The sequence below is a fragment of the Anomaloglossus baeobatrachus genome, assembly GCF_048569485.1.
Source record: "Anomaloglossus baeobatrachus isolate aAnoBae1 chromosome 5 unlocalized genomic scaffold, aAnoBae1.hap1 SUPER_5_unloc_27, whole genome shotgun sequence".
In the NCBI taxonomy this organism is placed as follows: Eukaryota; Metazoa; Chordata; class Amphibia; order Anura; family Aromobatidae; genus Anomaloglossus; species Anomaloglossus baeobatrachus.
Window position 1 is genome coordinate 1223219 of NW_027441803.1, and position 20274 is coordinate 1243492.

The window sequence follows — 20274 nt, forward strand, 5'->3', positions numbered from 1 at the left end:
AAGCTGTAAATGGTCTTGTAAATTATTAATAGCGGCTGTAAATACCGGATTGTATACGGATGACAAATAAGAAAAGACTTGTCCTAGTTTTCTGGATGAAGCTGTGATGATTCTTTATCCGGCCGTGTGATCCCGGCATTAGAGGCCGTTACATCCCGGGAAGAGAGGATTTATCTACAAAGTGTAAAATCTTTCCCTTCCCTGAATATTTCTGCCTCCGGTCACATCCCGTCTGCCGGTATAACGGGCTCCGCACCACAAAACCTACGTCCAACTGATCAATTGTTGGGTTTTGTTGTTTTTTTTGTTTTTTTTCTATGCTGCTTTTTTTGTCTTCTCGTATCATTTTATGTTTTGTGTTTTTTCCAAATTCTTCAGAATGTTACAAGTGGATCATGAATTTTGCGCACAATAGAAACGCTTTGTATTTTTTTCCTATGACTTTTGTTTGTGACTTTTTAGTCCAAAAAGTCTTGTCTTCCTAAATGGCGGCAAGTTTGCACCAAAATATTTCTGACAAAATGTCATCATTTTTTAGGTTGAAGGTAAACATACCTTTCCTTGAAAAACTATTCACGCCCGGTGAACGGTTCCATGTTTTTTTTACATTACAGCCACAAACAAGTGGATTTTATTGGGGTTTTATGTGATAACAACACAAAGTAGCAAACATTTGTTAAGTATAAAGGAAATTATAAACGGATTTTTAAACATTTTAAGAAATATAACTCTGAAAATTGTGATGTGCATTAGTATTCAGCCCCCTGAGGGAATACTTTGCAGGACAAACCTTTCACTGCAAGTACTGCTGCCAGTCTCTTGGGGGATGTGCAAAGCTGGTAAACACATCTACAGGTCACATTTTTGCCCCTGCTACTTTATAAAACAGCTCTATCTCAGGTAAATTGGATGAAGGCGTCTGTGAAGAAATTTTCAATTCTTATTCTTTTGCTTTTAAAAATATCCATTATTCTATAAAGACCAAATTTGTAAAGTTTATGACTTATAGTTGTCCTGTGGACAGATTCTCCCCCTGAGCTCTGGATCTCTCCTGCTTTTCCTCTGACCATAGGCCTCTTGGCTGCTTCTCTATAATTAGTGCTCAGGACCAGACCAGGACTTGTCTTCTCCTTCATGCCATACGTGTTAGCGTTATTTTAGCGGCCAGTGATCGGATATAAAGTCTCCAGTAATTATATTACTATACAGGATTCTTTCTGATGTCACATCGTCATCTTCTCCCCATTCAGGTCCCTACAATATCGGATCCTCTCAGTGGAGATCTTCTATATAAGAAAATTCTCCTGATTGACCTATCAAGGATGGATATGGATAGGGACAAGATGGCGGAGAGGATATTACACCTCACCCTAGAGATCCTCTTCCGGCTTACTGGAGAGGTGAGAGATTCTGATGACGTCACATTACATCATTCTTATCTATGGGAATAACAGATGGACAGAACTGGAGAGGTGAGGACTCTGGAAATGTCTGGAGTGAGATTTATTACTGTGTCTCTCCATAACCAGGATTACACAGTAGTGAAGAAGACCTCTAGTGAGCGCTGTCAGGCCCCTGTGTCTGAGGGATGGGGAAGACCCCTGAGCCCAATCACGGGGCCTCCACCTCACCCCCCGATACATGAGGACATCAATGACCAGAAGATCCTAGAAGCCACTTACAAGATGATTGAGCTGCTGACTGGAGAGGTGACACTGCTGGGAATGCTGGGACATTATACAGTAACGCTATGAAGGGATCGGGGGTGACGGTATCATTGTATGTGTCAGGTTCCTATAAGGTGTCAGGACGTCACCGTCTATTTCTCCATGGAGGAGTGGGAGTATATAGAAGGACACAAAGATCTGTACAAGGACGTCATGATGGAGGTTCCCCAGCCCCTCACATCACCAGGTAATAGACAGGACTAAATACACACGCCTATAATTATCTGTATGTAAGGAATGAATTCAGTCCCTGTCTGTGTCTCCTCCAGTTCTATCCAGTAAGAGGACAACACCAGAGAGATGTCCCCGTCCTCTTCTCCCACAGGACTGTAAACAAGAAGACCCCGATGTTCCTCAGGATGTGTCTCCTCCAGCTCTATCCTGTAAGAGATATCTACTCATGTACTTTTTGCACTAATTTTGTGTTTACATTTTTAGACTTTCTGCTCTGGGTTTTTCAGCTGTATTTTCTTTGCTTCTGCTTCTTCTGCTGTTTGTTTCTAGTGCCTTCTCTATGTTGTTATGATGGCAACTCAAAGACCTGCAGAGGGTTCATGAATACCCTGTTTCCCTGAAAATAAGACCTAGTTACAGTCAGGGCCAGCGTCAAGAGGAGTCAAACTGCGCTATTTCTTAGAACCCCCAGTCTCTTAGGGACCCCATCAGTTGTAATCTAAGGTTGATTGCTTAAGGACCTTTGATGATGTTGCTGGCGGGGAATTGACCTTCAGCAGGAGGGGGGCGCTCGAGACGCTTGGATCCGGGCGGTTGATGTGGCTCTAGTGGCAGCCGGACCCGGGCGCAGCCGTCCGTCACCCGCAAATCAAAAGGGGGTAGTTATTATACAGGGGAGGTTTGTCAGTGACGCCACCCGTGGGTTGCAGTGATTGTTGGTGACACCGCCGCTGCCTTGGTATGGGGGTGCTCGGTGCTGATGGAGCGGGGCAGCAGGATATTATCCCCTCCACGGGTAGGGGAGGTGTTGTCCCGGGGCCCAGGTGTTGGTGGGATGGAGTAATGGGGCACAGTCTGCGGGGTTGGACCGGATGATACCAGTGTACTCACTGTTTGAATAAAGTCACATAGAGTCCAGATACTAAACCAACTGACGATAACCGGTAGCCTCCGGAGGGGTGTGCTTGGGTCCTGCACACCGGTTGACAGAACAGGGGCCCTTCCTCCTGCACTTTTGGTTTGTGTCTTGTGTGTTGACTAGTCCGCATGAAACGGGGAAGTCCACTCCCGGTGTCTTTTCTGTGGGAGCTGTGGCCCGCGAGAACTGACCCGTGGGATCTTAACAGGAACTTGCAGATGCCCTATCCCCCTTGTTGGGCTTCCGTCTCGCTCTATCTGGCCTGTCGGTGGGACAAGACTTGGAATCTTGTCCCCTGCTTGTTAATTAGAAAGGTGCTTGAAGCTGTCCTCGCTCCAGGGTCCAGGGACCCCGACTGTGCACAGCCTCCGGACCGGATTCCCGCTGTCGGCACCGGGGGGCTACAACCCTGCCCCGGTCCACTTAAGGTCTCCCTCGACCGGATCTCCATCGCTTGTGGCCCAACTCTGCCGTCTGCCACCTAACCTAGTCAGGTTAAGTAGTCCGGGGCTCCAACCCCTGAGCACCACTTCACAATCCTCTCACTTCAACTGTCTAGCACTGTTCTGTGTGTTTCCCTCCCTTGACACCTCAGAACCCCTAGGTGGGCGTCACCATCTGTCTGGCCCCACCCACTGGTGTGTCCCTATTGTCTTGGGGGGGTGACTAGGGTTTGATGGCTGGTGTTGGATACCTGTGTGTGGGGTTTTGTGTTGGAAGGCCAAGGAGGAGTGAGTCCTGCACCTGGAAGATGGATGCAGTCCTCTGTGACAACCTGATTTTGTCAGGGCGTCAGAATGACTTCAAAGTCATGTGGCATGATGTAACCAAAGGTCTTTTAATTGCAGGAGTCTAAATGAACTGAACAGGACACAGGCTGGCATGCAGGACTGGCATTAGGGGAAAGGGAGAGTAAACTGGGCAATTTCAGAGGGCTCCCATTTTCCTAGTGGCCTTAGTGTTTATATGCCAATTATAGGACTGTTTAAGGACCTTATTCACATCACGTCATGTGACCAAATGTCTCAATTGCAGGAGTTTCAAGCTGAAGAGGAGACAGGCTGGTGTGTGTGTGTGTGTGTGTGTGTCAAATGTCAAAATGGGCAGAGCTTGGCCAGAACAAGGGTGTGATGCCACCGGTTCTCTAATTCGTAAAATTTGCGGCGCTCCCTATGCCAGAAATCGTACTCCAGTCCCTAATGTCATTTTCAGTGTACATAGCCGGTCTTGATGAATTGGAGCCCAAATGTCTATCTGCACAGACAGCAAGACCCTGCTACATGCTTTCGTTACAAAGCCTAAGAATAGGCCATCAACGTTACAGTCCTGGACATCCCCGTTAAATTTTCACCATTTGTCTTTATTTTATTTTCGTCTTGGAAAAAAAATCTCTTTAAAGGGAATGTATCGTCAGAAAAAAAAAAAATTAAATACCTGAAAAAATGTAAAGTAATATTATTTTAATGTTTTGTTTAAATATTATTTTCTTTTTTTAATTGAGCAAAATGTAAAAAAAAATTTAAAAAGTTTAATATTTTCCACTGTTTCCACTGTTAAACACTAGGGGGAGCAGCTTCTGAAATCCTACAGAAATCCCACTGTAGGAAAAAGCTCACATTACAGCTTGTAGTAAAGTGGGCGGAGTCTGCTCTCCTGTGTGTGATGGCATGCCTCCCTCCTCCCAATCTGAGTGTTTACAAAGGATAACAGAGAATGACATGTAGGGACACAATGCACAGCCATTTTGTTGGTGATCAGAAATGTCTAAAGTGTCACCAAGGACAGCAGGAGTATCACACAGGACAGGATTAGATACACGGCTCTGCAGACAGTATCACACAGGAGAGGATTAGACACACAACTCAGCAGACAGTATCACCCAGGCTAGGATTAGATACACAGCTCAGCAGACAGTATCACCCAGGCTAGGATTAGATACACAGCTCAGCAGACAGTATCACCCAGGATAGGATTAGATACACAGCTAAGCAGACGGTATCACCCAGGAGAGGATTAGATACACAGCTCAGCAGACAGTATCACACAGGCTAGGATTAGATACACAGCTCAGCAGACGGTATCACCCAGGCTAGGATTAGATACACAGCTCAGCAGACGGTATCACCCAGGCTAGGATTAGATACACAGCTCAGCAGACGGTATCACCCAGGCTAGGATTAGATACACAGCTCAGCAGACAGTATCACCCAGGATAGGATTAGATACACAACTCAGAAGACAATATCACCCAGGCTAGGATTAGATACACAGCTCAGCAGACGGTATCACCCAGGAGAGGATTAGATACACAGCTCAGCAGACAGTATCACACAGGCTAGGATTAGATACACGGCTCAGCAGACAGTATCACACAGGCTAGGATTAGATACACAGCTCATCAGACAGCATCACCCAGGACAGGATTAGATACTGTCTGATGAGCTGTGTATCTAATCCTGTCCTGGGTGATACTGTCTGCTGAGCTGTGTATCTAATCCTGTCCTGGGTGATGCTGTCTGCTGAGCTGTGCATCTAATCCTGTCCTGGGTGATGCTGTGTGCACGGCCGTGTATCTAATCCTGTCCTGGGTGATGCTGTCTGCTGAGCTGTGTATCACCCAAGAGAGGATTAGATACACGGCTCAGCAGATAGTATCAAACAGGAGAGGATAATACACAGCCGTGCAGACAGCATCAGCGGCGGTACTCGCATGCAGTGGGGCACGGGCACACACATACACAGCAGCGGGGAGCAGAGCGGTGGCTGGGGAGAGCGAAGGGATGGGGTGTCAGCGGAGACGGGAATGGCGAGGGGCGGCACTAGCGGTAGCAGTAGCGGGGGCTGGGGAGAGCGGAGGGAGGCGGTGTCATCGGTAACGGGGGCACTCACACATCCCGGCGGTTGACAGGGGTGAAGTGGAGCAAACAGCATACGCTGTGAGCTCCACGATGATGCCGCTGAACTCCTCCCTCTGCTGTGATCTGGACAGCCCAGGGGGCGCGTCCAGGTCACAGCATACGCCCACTGTAACGTTAAACATAGGGTCGGATAGCGACCACTATTCTCTAGGCACAGGGGCTGCCATAAAAGAGTGTGTAACTGTCGTTACACACACAGCAAATCCAACATGGCCCCCAGTGCATACAGTAAAATTAGAATAACAGAAAAAGTAAATAAGCTGCGATTTTCATTTTGTATTAGAAATACTTGATTTCAGAATCACTATTTTTAATACAAAAATAAAAAAACGCGATACTGTCCCTTTAAAAATTTTTTTGTTGTGGATCAATGTCACAGATTTTGCAGGTTATTCAACTGTCAAGGCGGTGTCAGGATCTGTGGAAACTACACTTTGCCTGCTAACGTCTCTTATGTCTGTGAGCAGCGCAGGGAGACACAGGCATCAAACCACAGATTTAGGCAGGCTAGCAGGAGTTAACCTCTGCTGGGTTGCTAGTTAGTGTATTTGACCAAATGCTACGGGAAGCCAGTATCATTCTCTCCCCTTCTGTATATGCTGGCTGGGCTATTCCATTAATGCCAGCTATAGGTTACCTATACTGGTCTGGTGAGGTGTTGTGATCCAGACTTACGATTGGTTGTTGTGCATTATTACTGTGAACTGTTGTGGTGTTAACCCTTGTTGTCTTTTTGTTGCTGCCTATTTATTTCTGTGAGTTTGCTTTTTGTCTCATCTGTCTTAATCTGTGTTTCCTGTCTGTTTTAATCTGTGTTTCCATCATACTCCTGCCAATCACACGCCAGGGTGTATGCTATGGACAATTATACACTTCTGTCGTTGCCGGAATCGTTGGGAGGAATGCTGTGTGACGGTGTCCACACGACCTCCTTGGTCAAACAATATATTGCTGAACGATGTTGCGTCGTTTGTGAGATGGGTACGTGTGACCGCTACAAAACGACCTATGAGCGATCTCGGCAAATCGTAGCAGCGATCTGGGCGTGTCACATCGCTAACGAGATCGCTAGCAATATCGTTGTGTGTAAAGCGGCCTTTAGATGTCGAAATTGGACAACAGATTCAGAATACATTTTTTCCTAATTTAATTTCTGATGTTTATGGTTTATAAAAATAAATATACTTTCAAGATAATATTAAAAAAATAATAACATTGTGTTTTTTATTTTTAGCAGATGACTGTATTGGGAGTTCAGATGGAAATCTAATATCTTCAGAATTTATAACACATGTTGAAAATATCACACGTGATACATATGACGAGCAAGTCCAACAGAATTGTAAGCAAAATAAAAGTTACAGAGGGGATGTGGAACATGAAACGACTTCCACAGGAGAGAAGCCATTTTCATGTTCAGAGTGTGGGAAATGTTTTATTCAGAAATCAAGCTTTGTTAGACATCAGAAAATTCACACAGGAGAGAAGCCATTTTCATGTTCAGAGTGTGGGAAATGTTTTATTGAGAAAACAGCTCTTGTTAGGCATCAAAGATCTCATACAGGGGAGAAGCCATTTTCATGCTTGGAATGTGGGAAATGTTTTATTCAGAAAACTGCTCTTGTTTTGCATCAAAGATCTCATACAGGGGACAAGCCGTTTTCATGCTTGGAATGTGGGAAATGTTTTATTCAGAAAACTGCTCTTGTTTTGCATCAAAGATCTCATACAGGGGACAAGCCATTTTCATGCTTGGAATGTGGGAAATGTTTTATTCAGAAAATAGCTCTTGTTAGGCATCAAAGATCTCATACAGGGGAGAAGCCATTTTCATGCTTGGAATGTGGGAAATGTTTTATTCAAAAAACTGCTCTTGTTTCGCATCAAAGATCTCATACAGGGGAGAAGCCATTTTCATGCTTGGAATGTGGGAAATGTTTTATTCGGAAATCACTACTTGTTAGGCATCAAAGATCTCACACAGGGGAGAAGCCATTTTCATGCTTGGAATGTGGGAAATGTTTTATTCGGAAATCACAACTTGTTTCGCATCAAAGATCTCACACAGGGGAGAGGCCATTTTCATGCTTGGAATGTGGGAAATGTTTTATTCAGGAAACAGCTCTTGTTAGCCATCAAAGATCTCATACAGGGGAGAAGCCATTTTCATGCTTGGAATGTGGGAAATGTTTTATTCGGAAATCAAATCTTGTTTTGCATCAAAGATCTCACACAGGGGAGAGGCCATTTTCATGCTTGGAATGTGGGAAATGTTTTATTCAGAAAACAGTTCTTGTTAGGCATCAAAGATCTCACACAGGGGAGAAGCCATTTTCATGTTCAGAGTGTGGGAAATGTTTTATACAGAAATCAGATCTTGTTAGTCATCAAAGATATCATACAGGGGAAAAGCCATTTTCATGTTCAGAATGTGGGAATTGTTTTACTCGGAAATCAAATCTTGTTAGTCATCAAAGATATCATACAGAGGAGAAGCCATTTTTATGTTCAGAGTGTGGAAAATGTTATTTTACGAAATCAGAGCTCGTTAAACATCTGAAGAAGCTGCACAGGGAAGGAACCTTTTTCATGTTGTGAACATTTGAAATGTTTAATTGGTAAAACAATTCTTGTTGACCATGAGAAAACCCACACAGTAGAGGAGCCATTCTTGCATTCAGAATTTGGTAAATGTTTTTATCATTAATCAGGTCCTGTTGTCAGATGAGTCACATGGGAGAAGGATTCATGTTATACTGTGAGTCAAAGGGTTTTATCCTAAAATCAATTGCTCAAGTAAGAATTTGTCAGGGAAAACATCATTTTCTTTTTAAACTTACCGTATTATTATGACCATAAGACGCACCTATGTTTTAGAGGAGGAAGATAGATAGATAGATTGTGGTGATGCTGGGCACCACTGCTGCGGTGAAGGTGGCGGGCTTCCGGGAGCGGTGTCGGGGCGCAGCTTTGGTGTTAACCCCTCCGTGGGTAGGGGCGGTGTGTCCCTGGGCCCGGTTGCGGGGAGATATGGTGCGGGGCACAGTGCTGTGGTGTGATGCGGTGCTGCGGTACTCACGATTTAGTCACTCAGGGTCTCTGGTAAACCAAACAAGATGTAGAACGGGCAGCCCACAGCCGGCTGCAGCACTGGACGGTGTGACAGGGTCCCCTTTCTCCTGCACCTAACGTAAGTGGACCACGGTGCCTAAGAACGGGTGGTCCGCTCCCCGGCGGATATGTCGTGGGAGCTCCTTTGCCCGCAGGCGCTGGCCCTTGGATTTATGGCCTCTGGCGGTGGCTGCTATCCAGTCGGGTTGGGCTGTTGCCTTCAATCAGGTCTTTGGTTGGGAAAGGACCCCGTGAGGTTCAGACCTCAATCAGTAAATTCGACTATATGGTGGCCTACGGCCTAGTCAGGGTCTGAGTACCCTTCCTGGTGCTCCGGTAGACTGCTGGCTCCCCGGTGCGGGTCCGGCGGGCTCCAACCCGGTTCCGGTCCCTACGGTTCCACCGGTCGTGTTCCCGGTCTCCTGCAGGCGGCCCCTGCCGTCTGCCTGCCTGACTGTGTGAGGGTCCTAGGCTCCGACCCAGGCCCCTTGCAGCGCTGTGTGTCACACTCTGCTCTCCGCTCAACTGTGCCAACTGTACTCCTCACTGTCCACAACTGGACTCTACCCCTTACTGTCCAACTCTGAACTTCACACTGCACTACTCAGACTACGGTTCATAATCACTATTATTAATACAAAAATAAAAAACTGCGACACCTTTCCTTTAAACAAGTATATGACCGCGCTGGATTAGTTGAGAGAGCAATGTATCGTGCTTAGAGCAGCTGCAGAGATTTGTGTGATTCCGCTCTGCACACTGAGATCCCACAAAATGGAAATTCAGGTTCCACTTTGCAAGTAAGTTGGGTATTTTGAGAGCCTTTAGGAACATGTGTGAAAGGTTTTTATACTGTATTATATTTAGATAATTCACTAATCTCAGGTTGCCCACTGCTTTATTTACTAAAAAGCGCAGCCCCAGATTGGAGATAGGAACTCTGAAGTATATTACATTGTATATAATTGCATTTCAAAGCTTTTGTTTTGTTAATAAATGCTTGAAAATATATATTCACAATGAAGAGATAAAAGGTCGCACTCCAAAGGTCGAATAAAATATTTTTCTTTTTATTCCACGATCACATCAGGGGTACAGGTAGTGAGGGAGGATGAGGGTGTGCCACGTCGGACGACGGCAGCCGTTTCGCAAGTAACCTTGCTTCTACGGGACCCGTAGAAGCAAGGTTACTTGCGAAACGGCTGCCGTCGTCCGACGTGGCACACCCTCATCCTCCCTCACTACCTGTACCCCTGATGTGATCGTGGAATAAAAAGAAAAATATTTTATTCGACCTTTGGAGTGCGACCTTTCATCTCTTCATTGTGGATCTTGTATCGCCTTTGCTTTGGGACACGCACCCAGGTCTCCACCTGCCTGAAAGCACAGCTTTGTCAGCCATACAGGGATCAGCGGTGCCCGGTATCCTCCACTCAGCTTTATGGAATCTGGACTTCTTCTAACACCGTGAGTGCACGCTTTTTCTACTCCCATTTTTGGCTTTTGTTAAAAAATGGCAGACACATCTATGGATACAATGGAAAATGGTATACTTGCAGGGAGGGAGGACGCTGCCACGTTCTTTACCAGCTGTAATGATAAAGTGAACATAGAAATCATGGGCACTAAGAATTTAGAGCTTAAAATTTTCAATCTGGCCGAAAAGGAGACCAGCTTGTTTTGGACAGTACAGTCACTTAAATCTTATCAAGAAAGTGGACGAGTCCCTAGAGGTCTACGCATCTCAAAAAATATATCTTTTTATCAAGATGATTTATCTTTTAAAAAAGAATGGGACAATATACAGCAAGAATGCTCATTGCGCTTTCTGGACATTGTACTCAAAAAAAACCAAGAGGAACATCTAAAAATTACTAATGAATTATTAAAACTGAGACAAGAAATGGAAAGTCGCATCTCAAAAGAAGCATGGAACACTTTCTTATCAAGATTAGACAAAAAACTTTTACCATACCAAACTTTGATTAAAGAAAATAAAAAAGAAAAATTTATCAGAGATAAGTTAGACTACGAAAACAACCAGATTTTTTCCTGGAAGAGGTATTCTACACCTGGGAATAGAAGGTTTTTTCAGAGATATCAGAAAAAACATACACCTAAAACCGTCAAGAAAAATGCCTGGCTACAGACTCTGACTCGAGCGGGGCTGAGGATTTAGCACCCGCAAAAAAATTAAAAACACCTGCGACCTCACGAGCTTCTACATCTGATAATCTCCCTTTAGAAGATCTACAAGGAGAGGAGGCAGAAGGAGACACAGGAATAAAACCGACACCAGGGAAGCGCAAGAGCGTCTCCTGGAGGGATTAACATCTCCATGCCTTGAACGTGAGATTGTAGTGTCAGAGACATTCCCTGTAATAAGTACAGAAAAAAATAATCTTTCCTGTCCAGCGAATAACATCATGCCTTGTTTGCGTAAAGTATATAATCTTACTTCGTTAGTTTTAACACCTGATATGCTATCTGTGTTGGAAAAGGGCTTAAACTATTGTATACCAGAATCATTTGACTTGACTGATTTTCATATTGATTTATTTAAGGGCTGTAGAAAACTGCATTTAAAAAAATTTTATAATCAAAAGAAAAGCTTGCCCACCTCTGAAGTAACCGATTTACAATGTGAAATAGGTCCACTTGGCTTTTTTGGTACAAATAATGAATATACTGCTATTGAAAAAGATGCGTCTGTTCTTTTAAGTATAGCGGACCCCAGTCACATTGAACCCGGTTCTTCAGGTATTGTAAATACCCAAATAAATCCTACATCTAGTTCTTCATTTTTTAATAAAGGGATAAAATCTACCTTTTGCCCCCCACTAACCCCTGGGAACAGCATAGACTTATTTCAGGAGCTGGTAATAAAAGATATACAAGCTCTAAAATACCCCTCTCCTCCTCAGAACCTCACTCGGGGGGAAACCGCGGCACTAAAAATCCTGCAGTCACAAAAAGATATTATTATCCGCAGAGCGGACAAGGGGGGCGCCACTGTTCTATTAACAAAAGAAGCCTATTTGCAAGAAGCCAATAGGCAACTTCAGGATATAAGAGTATATCAGAAATTATCTAATGATCCCACTGGGTCTTTTGTTAAAAAACTTAGAAGCCTTTTACATAAATATGTCAGTTTAGGTACTATTTCTAAAAAAACTGCTGAAAAATTACTCCCTCTTTTTCCGAAAAAACCTCATTGGTATTATCTGCCAAAGATTCACAAGAACGGTGTCTCCCCCCCTGGCCGCCCTATTGTGGCAGGAATAGGTTCAGTGACAGAGCCCTTATCTCACTACCTAGAATGGCTACTTAAACCACTATTGACCCGCATCCCCTCATTTTTAAAAGATACGGGAGATCTAATTAAAATGCTTGATAATTTTCAATGGCAGAAAGGTTTCTCTCTTGCCGCTTTGGATATTGAGAGTCTGTACACCCGCATCCCACAGGATCAGGGTGTACAGACCATTAAGAGAGTCTTGCTGAATTTTGACCAGAATCCAATCTTAGTAGACTTCATCACAGAAGCCTTAAGCTTTATTTTGCATCATAATGCATTTAAATTTGATGATCAGTGGTACTTGCAATGCGGGGGTACCGCGATGGGTACCCCCGCCGCATGTACTTTTGCAAATCTCTTTTTGGCAGCATTTGAGGAAGACTTTATCTACAGTCCTAAAAATCCATATCTGAAACATATAAAAAAATATGCCAGATACATGGATGATGGCTTCTTTGTATGGGACGGTTCTGCGCAGGATTTTGAAAATTTTGTGTCATATCTAAATAATGATAATTCCTACATGTACTTTACACATATTTTTGGGGACCAAAAATTGGATTTTTTAGATGTCACACTCAGTATATCGGATGGTATTATTGACAGACAAGTATATAGAAAACCAACTGCAGTGAACACTTTGCTGCATTTTAATAGTGCGCACCCCTCCCATACAAAGAGAGCCCTTCCATATGGACAATTTTTGCGGCTAAAAAGAGTACACAATAATTCTGAAACCTTTCTGCATCAAGCATCAGACTTGAAAAAACGTCTATTAGAACGAGGATATCCCATATCAGTTATCAATTCTGCCTTCGAAAAATCCTTAAATTATGATCCAAATGATAAAAATAAGAATAAAGAATACAAAAATAAAAGTGGAAATAAGAATAAAAATGTAAATGCCATTTCGAAAAAAACAAAAATCGAAAGTTCAAATAGATGCGTTTTTAATTTTAAATTTAATTCTATGTATGATGCAATAAAATCAAGCATCAAAAAACACTGGCATTTAATTAATAAAGACAAGGATCTCTGTGAAATGACAAACGAGGGTCCTTTGATTTCATATAAGCAATGCAAAAACATAGGAGATGTTCTGATAAATAATCGTATTACTACACCCAAACTAGGTACGTGGTTAGACCGAAATAAAATCAAAGGAAACCATAGGTGCGGCGGCTGCCCCTTTTGTGAATATCATTGTACAGGAGACACTTTAAAAATTGGTACTGAGCTATTCAAAATAAAAGATCTTATCACATGTAAGTCTAATTATCTGGTATATGTTATTTTTTGCCCCTGTCAAAAATATTATATAGGTAAAACAATTCGGCCTTTATATGTTCGATTTAGGGAGCATTTTAAGTCTATAACCTCCGGGATAGGTTCTCCACGTTTAATTGCCCATATGCAGGAACATCATAGTGGTAATCCACACCTTTTAAAATTTGCAGGCGTAATAAAAATTAATCCCTGTCCCACTGGAGGTGATATGCACCGTTCTTTACTTAGAAAGGAATCAAGATTGATTATAGACTTAAATGCTCTCGGTCCTCTTGGCCTGAACGACAAAAATGATTTGTCAGTGTTCCTATAATGCTGGTTTTTTCCTATAAGCCTGTTTTTTATAGTGTTTTTTGAGATGTCTTTGGTTAAACTATAATGAACACTATATTTAATTTTTTACTCTAACTATACCCATGTATGTTACGATTATTTATAATCCATTTTGGAATTGATATGTAATAAGTTTCTATGTGAATTTGATATATGTGCAGCTGGTATATGTTTTTAATTTGCACTTCATTCACGCAAGGATGCTGCACCCAATTCACCTGTTATTTAAGGGTGGATGCAGCACCTTTGCATGCACTGGACCCGTAGAAGCAAGGTTACTTGCGAAACGGCTGCCGTCGTCCGACGTGGCACACCCTCATCCTCCCTCACTACCTGTACCCCTGATGTGATCGTGGAATAAAAAGAAAAAGACTGGACCCGTAGAAGCAAGGTTACTTGCGAAACGGCTGCCGTCGTCCGACGTGGCACACCCTCATCCTCCCTCACTACCTGTACCCCTGATGTGATCGTGGAATAAAAAGAAAAATATTTTATTCGACCTTTGGAGTGCGACCTTTCATCTCTTCATTGTGGATCTTGTATCGCCTTTGCTTTGGGACACGCACCCAGGTCTCCACCTGCCTGAAAGCACAGCTTTGTCAGCCATACAGGGATCAGCGGTGCCCGGTATCCTCCACTCAGCTTTATGAAAATATATATTCTTCATGCCTGTCTTTCTCTATTGTCTAGAAGTGATGATTTTGCCTCAGAACATCTGTAGACATTTCACACTAAAATAATGAGGGTAGAATTGAATCACACTGCATCCTAGATATGTGGAAGTTGTTAAGATGCTCTGATCCCAATTTATCAAAGCTATTATGCCAAAAAATTCACAAAATCTCTGAAAAGTCTCTCAAAAATTTGGATCAATTTAAAGTGGTGCCAAATTTTGGCGGCTTTTGGCATTTTCACTTTAAAATTGGCAAACTTTGGGTGGGACGGGGGCGTGACAGCACAGCTCCTTTGTCATTTTACCTGTTTACCAAAACATTTTCAATATACAGTTATGTAATCGATATGCGTTTTTAAGTGCTGATTCTCAGCTTTAATTTGAGGGTATTAACATACTAATTGGAGCCAGGGTTTAGGAATTACAGCCCATAAACATGTAGCGGTCTCTTTAAAAAGAGACCAAAAGTAACTGGACAATTATCTTAAAAGCTCTTTAATGGGCTGTGTAGGATATGCCCTCATGAATCCATTATAAATTAAGCAGATAAAAGGTCTGGAGCTGATTCCAGATGTGACATTTGCATTTGGAAGCTGTTGTTGTATACCCACAACATGCGGTCAAAGGAGGAGAACATCATTAGGATAAAAAATGAGAGCTAATAGTAATGTTAGGGGTGGCCAAATCAGAAATTTGGTATAACAAATGAACGCACTCGAGAGCATGGGAACTCAAAGAGGTCTGGATGTTCAATGAAGACAATAGTGATGGGTGATCACAGAATCCTTTCCTTAGTGAAGGAAAAGTCCTACACAACATCCACCCAAGTGAAAAAACATTCTCAAGAAAGTAGACGTTTCAGTATCTAAGTGTGGCACCTGCTTTGGGAGCGATGTATAGAATTCCACCCACATTCACCTCTACAGATGTTGCTTCTTTGGTTGAACTGCAGAATACTACAACTCCCAAGGTGCCATGCAAATCTGGGGGAGGAGGAAACAGGACGGGGGGGGGAAGGGTGGAAGGAAGTTGAGCCATCTTGGAGGGGTGAAGCTGCCACTCTGTATGATGAGAGACTCAGTTCTGAAGCTAGAGGATGCACTATTGGTAGGAGCTGCTGTCCTCCAGGTTTACCATGCCGAAGAAGGATTTTGCCTGCTGTACCCAGTACTCTCTGCAAGCCATTGAATCCAGAAGCTCCAGTGTGGAATAGTCTGAGAAAACAGACCTGCTGCAGATAGAAGTGAGTAGGACATTGCTGTGACTTGTAGTTCTACAGTTTGAGAAGTGTGACCAAAGGAGAAATACGAGTATATATGCAAATACAAGAATTTTATTAATGGAGATAACACGCAAGACAGCACAAAATCACACTTAAAATTGCTACCAGAAAATCAAAACATCACAAGGGGTACAAGGTTTATATTTATTTGGTTAATGTAAAAGTTTCCTGTCTGTCTGAAGTAGCCGTGAAAGAGGTGGGAAAGTCTAAATGACGGGACTAGATATAATGTAAGCAAGACACTTCATGATATGGACCAGACTCCATTGCATGATTTAATAGAATTACTAACAACTGTGAGGTTGGGAGTAGAAGGTCCTACAATGAGGTGACAGTAACAGGGGAAACCACAATGTCACCAGGTATGTATAAAACATAACCCATTCACTCATGCATAAGATTTGGTTAGAGGATTCTGACCCTCGAGTTCGAGAATCAGAATCATGGGAGGATAATAATCATGCAAGGAGAGTCTAGCCCCAGTCATCAGTAGACACCGATTTAATACAAGCATGCATGGAACAAATCAGGGGCCCAAGTACAGAGTACTAGTGTAGATGTTAACCTAGATTAACCTGAAGTATACCACGTGATAACAGGAAACCTGGATGAGATCATGACATTAAAATAGTAAAGTGCGTGTGCACATAGCCATCCAGGAATCGTGGTAAGTATGTATACAAATACAGGTTAAAATAATTACATAGAAAAACTGTGGTTCAGGTAATAAAACAGGGGACCCTGAAGCATAGTAACACCTATGTACACACATACCCAGAAGAGTTAGGATCACCACCGACGCACGTTTCGCGGAGGTACTGTTTCTTTCTCAAGGAGGAAGACCCTAATGGCAGTATAAACCCAGTAGGTATAAATAGCCTCTCAGTTAATTATCATTGATGTCAGGTGTAACAATCCCTCAGCCGCGGAATATGTGATGCAGAGAACAATAATGCCCATCAAGCAGGTGATAGGGCATCACCTAGATAGTGGGCGGAAACCTAAGACAGGGGTCACATGATGATCACTGAGAAAGGTGGATTATAAAAAGATCACAAAGATTGTTAATAGTAATCGCAATCTGACGTGGCAGCACTGGTAGCAGGGTACGCTACTGATAATGAAAAACAAATGTACAAGAGACGGGAAACATCTAGTGTGAGGTGAACCGGGGACTATCTCACATTACCCAGATGTCCCGCCCTCCAGCCAAGTCAGGAAGGAACACGTGGTGCCGAAGACGCGTAACCCCGACAACCACGCCATCCAACCCAACCCGGCATTAGACATAACAGGGCGTAACACAACACATGGTGGATATACTTCCAGGAGTCACGCCTCCAACCAGTCACAAAGCAGACACGTAAAACGTAAGAGGTACGTCTCCACAGTGACCACCCAGCCAATTCCAGATTGAGGACAAGTTTATAGAAAACATATATTAGTTAGTATAGATCAGCATGTTCTTCTGCGAACATATCATAACAAAACATAAATCTATCACATCCGATTCACGTCCCCACCAGGGCAGGTACATAAGATCATAAGTCACTTAGTGATCACTTATAGGACACAGATTATAAAAAAAGCACACACCTTGCTAACCGCAATCACAGCAAGGCATAATAATACTAGTAGCACAGTGCACCGCTAAGGTAAGGGGACAGTTATATAAAACGGGAATCATTTAGCGCCTATGCTCTGGAAGTGTTCCACACTGCTGGAGTATCCAGCCCTCAGGCTGAGTCAGGAAGGCACACGTGCCGAGGACGCGTAACCCCGGCAACCACGTGAACCAACCCAACATCAAGCATGTCAGGGCGTTTAAACCACGCATAGTTGACGTAGTTCCAGAAATCCCGCCCCCAACCAATCACAGAGCAGGCGACTATAGCGCCGGAGACGCATCAACACAGCAACTTCCGGGCCTATCCCCGATTGAGACGGGCATGAAAGGGAGTGTGTTGTAAGTGATGTAAATTAATACATCCTATTATCAGCAAAACACATTGCAAGACACAAATGCACCGCCCCAGGTGCACATTACGAGCGGGGCAAAACAATAGCCCCTGCGACGAACTGCCAGCAGACTAAGAACATTTGTATAAACATAGAGGTACAAAAATACCAAACATAGTAAACATTAATGCTGCTTCAGCAGACTAAACTTGTAAAGTAGGGGGAATGAGATATATATTAAGGATAGAAAGAAGGCTTATAAAGAACATGCTGATCATTAGATCATATGTCACGTTAAAAGTATACCATTGGTCATAGAGTATAAATACTTCAAATATAAATATAGTAAAAGGCCAATAGAAAAATAGATCAATATATATATGCTTCCAAGATAATCGTTTGTTGTACCAAACACAATAATAATATGACAACAAATACACACATATGTCAGGAGTATATCAATGTGTGGTATTAAGATCGTAGAATAGCAGGAACGTCCATTCAGAAGATATCATTGATGTTCAGTGATGCCGGCACAAACTTGTAGGGTGATAGGAAAACAGGATCTTATATGATACGTCCAAAGATCAGAAAACGAATTTAGTATTGCATCAAAGACGGTTCTAATAAAAAGAAATAAACAAGAGAGGAATAAGTATACATAAAAGAATACCACTGGGAAATACATTCGCCACAGACGAATTAATTGATAAGCGGTAGAGTAATAAAAACAAAATTAAAACAATTATGGTATGTTAAAAACGACCAAGTGATATAAGAAGAACATTATGCTTGGAAAAGCTTAGATAAACCCTATAAAAAGACACAAAACTGATGTTTTCGTTCAGGCCTCCAGGTGTTAAAGTCCCAAGGATGGTGATCCAACGAGCCTCGACTTGGGCTAAACGTTTCTTGAGGTCACCACCCCTGGAGCCTCCATGAACAACATCGATACCGAGTACCTTGAGGCCAGATTGATCACATCAATGAAATCTCCTGAAATGTCGAGGAAGTGTCTTCAGGAGAGTGACATCGATCACATTGGAGGCAGCACGGATATCCCGTACATGCTCTCTGGTACGCACCCGCAATCCGCGTGATGTGAGACCAACATATACCAGAGAATATGGACAGGTAGCATAGTAAATCACGTGCATGGTAGCACATGTGATATGATGTTGTATATTCATTATCCGTGTGTCGTCCGATGATGAGAAAGTCGTGGCGCGGAGGATATTAGGACATGCGACACACCGCCCACAGGGAAAACATCCCTGTGTCGGGCCGGATTGGAAAGCGGAGGAATATAATGACTCCTTACCAGGATGTCACGGAGATTCTTAGCACGGCGAGCTGTCATAAGGGAACCTGAAGGGAGTATGTCTGCCAAAATTGGATCTGTGCGTAGAACAGGCCAGTGTCTATCAAGGATGCCCCGCATCATCTGCCATTGGTTGTTAAAGGTTCCTATAAAGCAAATAGGAGGAACAATATGTGGTTGTTGTTGTTTACAATTATATTGAAGGAATTGTGTGCGTGGAGTTCTTTTGGCACGTAAATACCCCTTCTTAATGCAGCGATTGCTGTATCCACGATCCTGGAAACGGCGTTTGAGTTCTGTGGCCTGTTTTTCAAATGACTGGTCAGAGGAGCAGATCCGCCTAATCCTTAAGAATTGGCCGGTCGGGATGGCGCGTATGGTGGCAAAGGTATGGGCTGAGGATGCATGCAGCAGGGCATTGACTGAGGTGGATTTCCGATACATACTAGTTTGTATGAATGACAAAGGATCCACCTCGATGTTGATGTCCAAAAAGTCAATCCACCTGCTGCTATTTTTATATGTCAGTTTTATATTAAGATTATTAGCATTCAATTGACCCATAAATGCATCAAGCTGCTCCACCGTGCCCTGCCAAAAAAATAATACATCATCAATATATCTGAGCCAGCACTGCACATAGGAGCTGGCACTGATGCCACCATCGCCAAAAACCAACCTCTCCCACATGCCAAGCAAGAGGTTGGCATATGAAGGGGCACAGGCCGCCCCCATGGCAGTGCCATGCTGCTGCAGATAAAATAGATCTTTAAAAATAAAAAAATTGTGCGCAAGTGCAAAGTGGAGCAGCTCAAGGATGAAGAGGTTCAATTTGCCATCACGACCGCCCATATCAAGAAAAAGGCGGACCGCCTTCAGACCATCAGAATGTGATATGCATGTGTAAAGGCTCTTCACATCAGCTGTTACAATCAACATATCCTGATCCATAAGGATGCCATCAATCCTCCTGAGGATGTCCGTCGTGTCACGGACATAAGAGGGCAAGGTTTTAATCAATACATTTACAAATTGGATCACACAAGCCGTCTATGCTGGACATAATAGGATGCCCCAGGGAATTAAGGGCATCTTTATGGATCTTAGGTAATAGGTAGAATGTAGGCACCTTTGGATATTTAGTGGAGAGCCCCTCCATCATTTTTTATCAATAATGCCGCTCTCGCACGCCGCCTCCAGGATCCCCAGAAGGTCAATGGAAAACCGCTGCAAGGGGTTAGATGGCAGCCTCATGTTGGTGTCCTTATCACG

General features: G+C 43.2%; 2 protein-coding genes across 2 annotated transcripts in view; one reads left to right on the forward strand and one right to left on the reverse strand.

The window, feature by feature from the left end:
- Positions 1–20274, reverse strand: part of LOC142259112 (uncharacterized) — a 249944-nt gene that overhangs the window by 41829 nt on the left and 187841 nt on the right. The window lies entirely within an intron of this gene.
- Positions 1815–9663, forward strand: LOC142259113 (uncharacterized). The gene is made up of 3 exons (XM_075331625.1): positions 1815–1914; positions 1997–2110; positions 6973–9663. Exons 1-3 carry the CDS (start codon positions 1830–1832, stop codon positions 8334–8336), a joined length of 1563 nt encoding a protein of 520 aa, XP_075187740.1. The 5' UTR covers positions 1815–1829; the 3' UTR covers positions 8337–9663.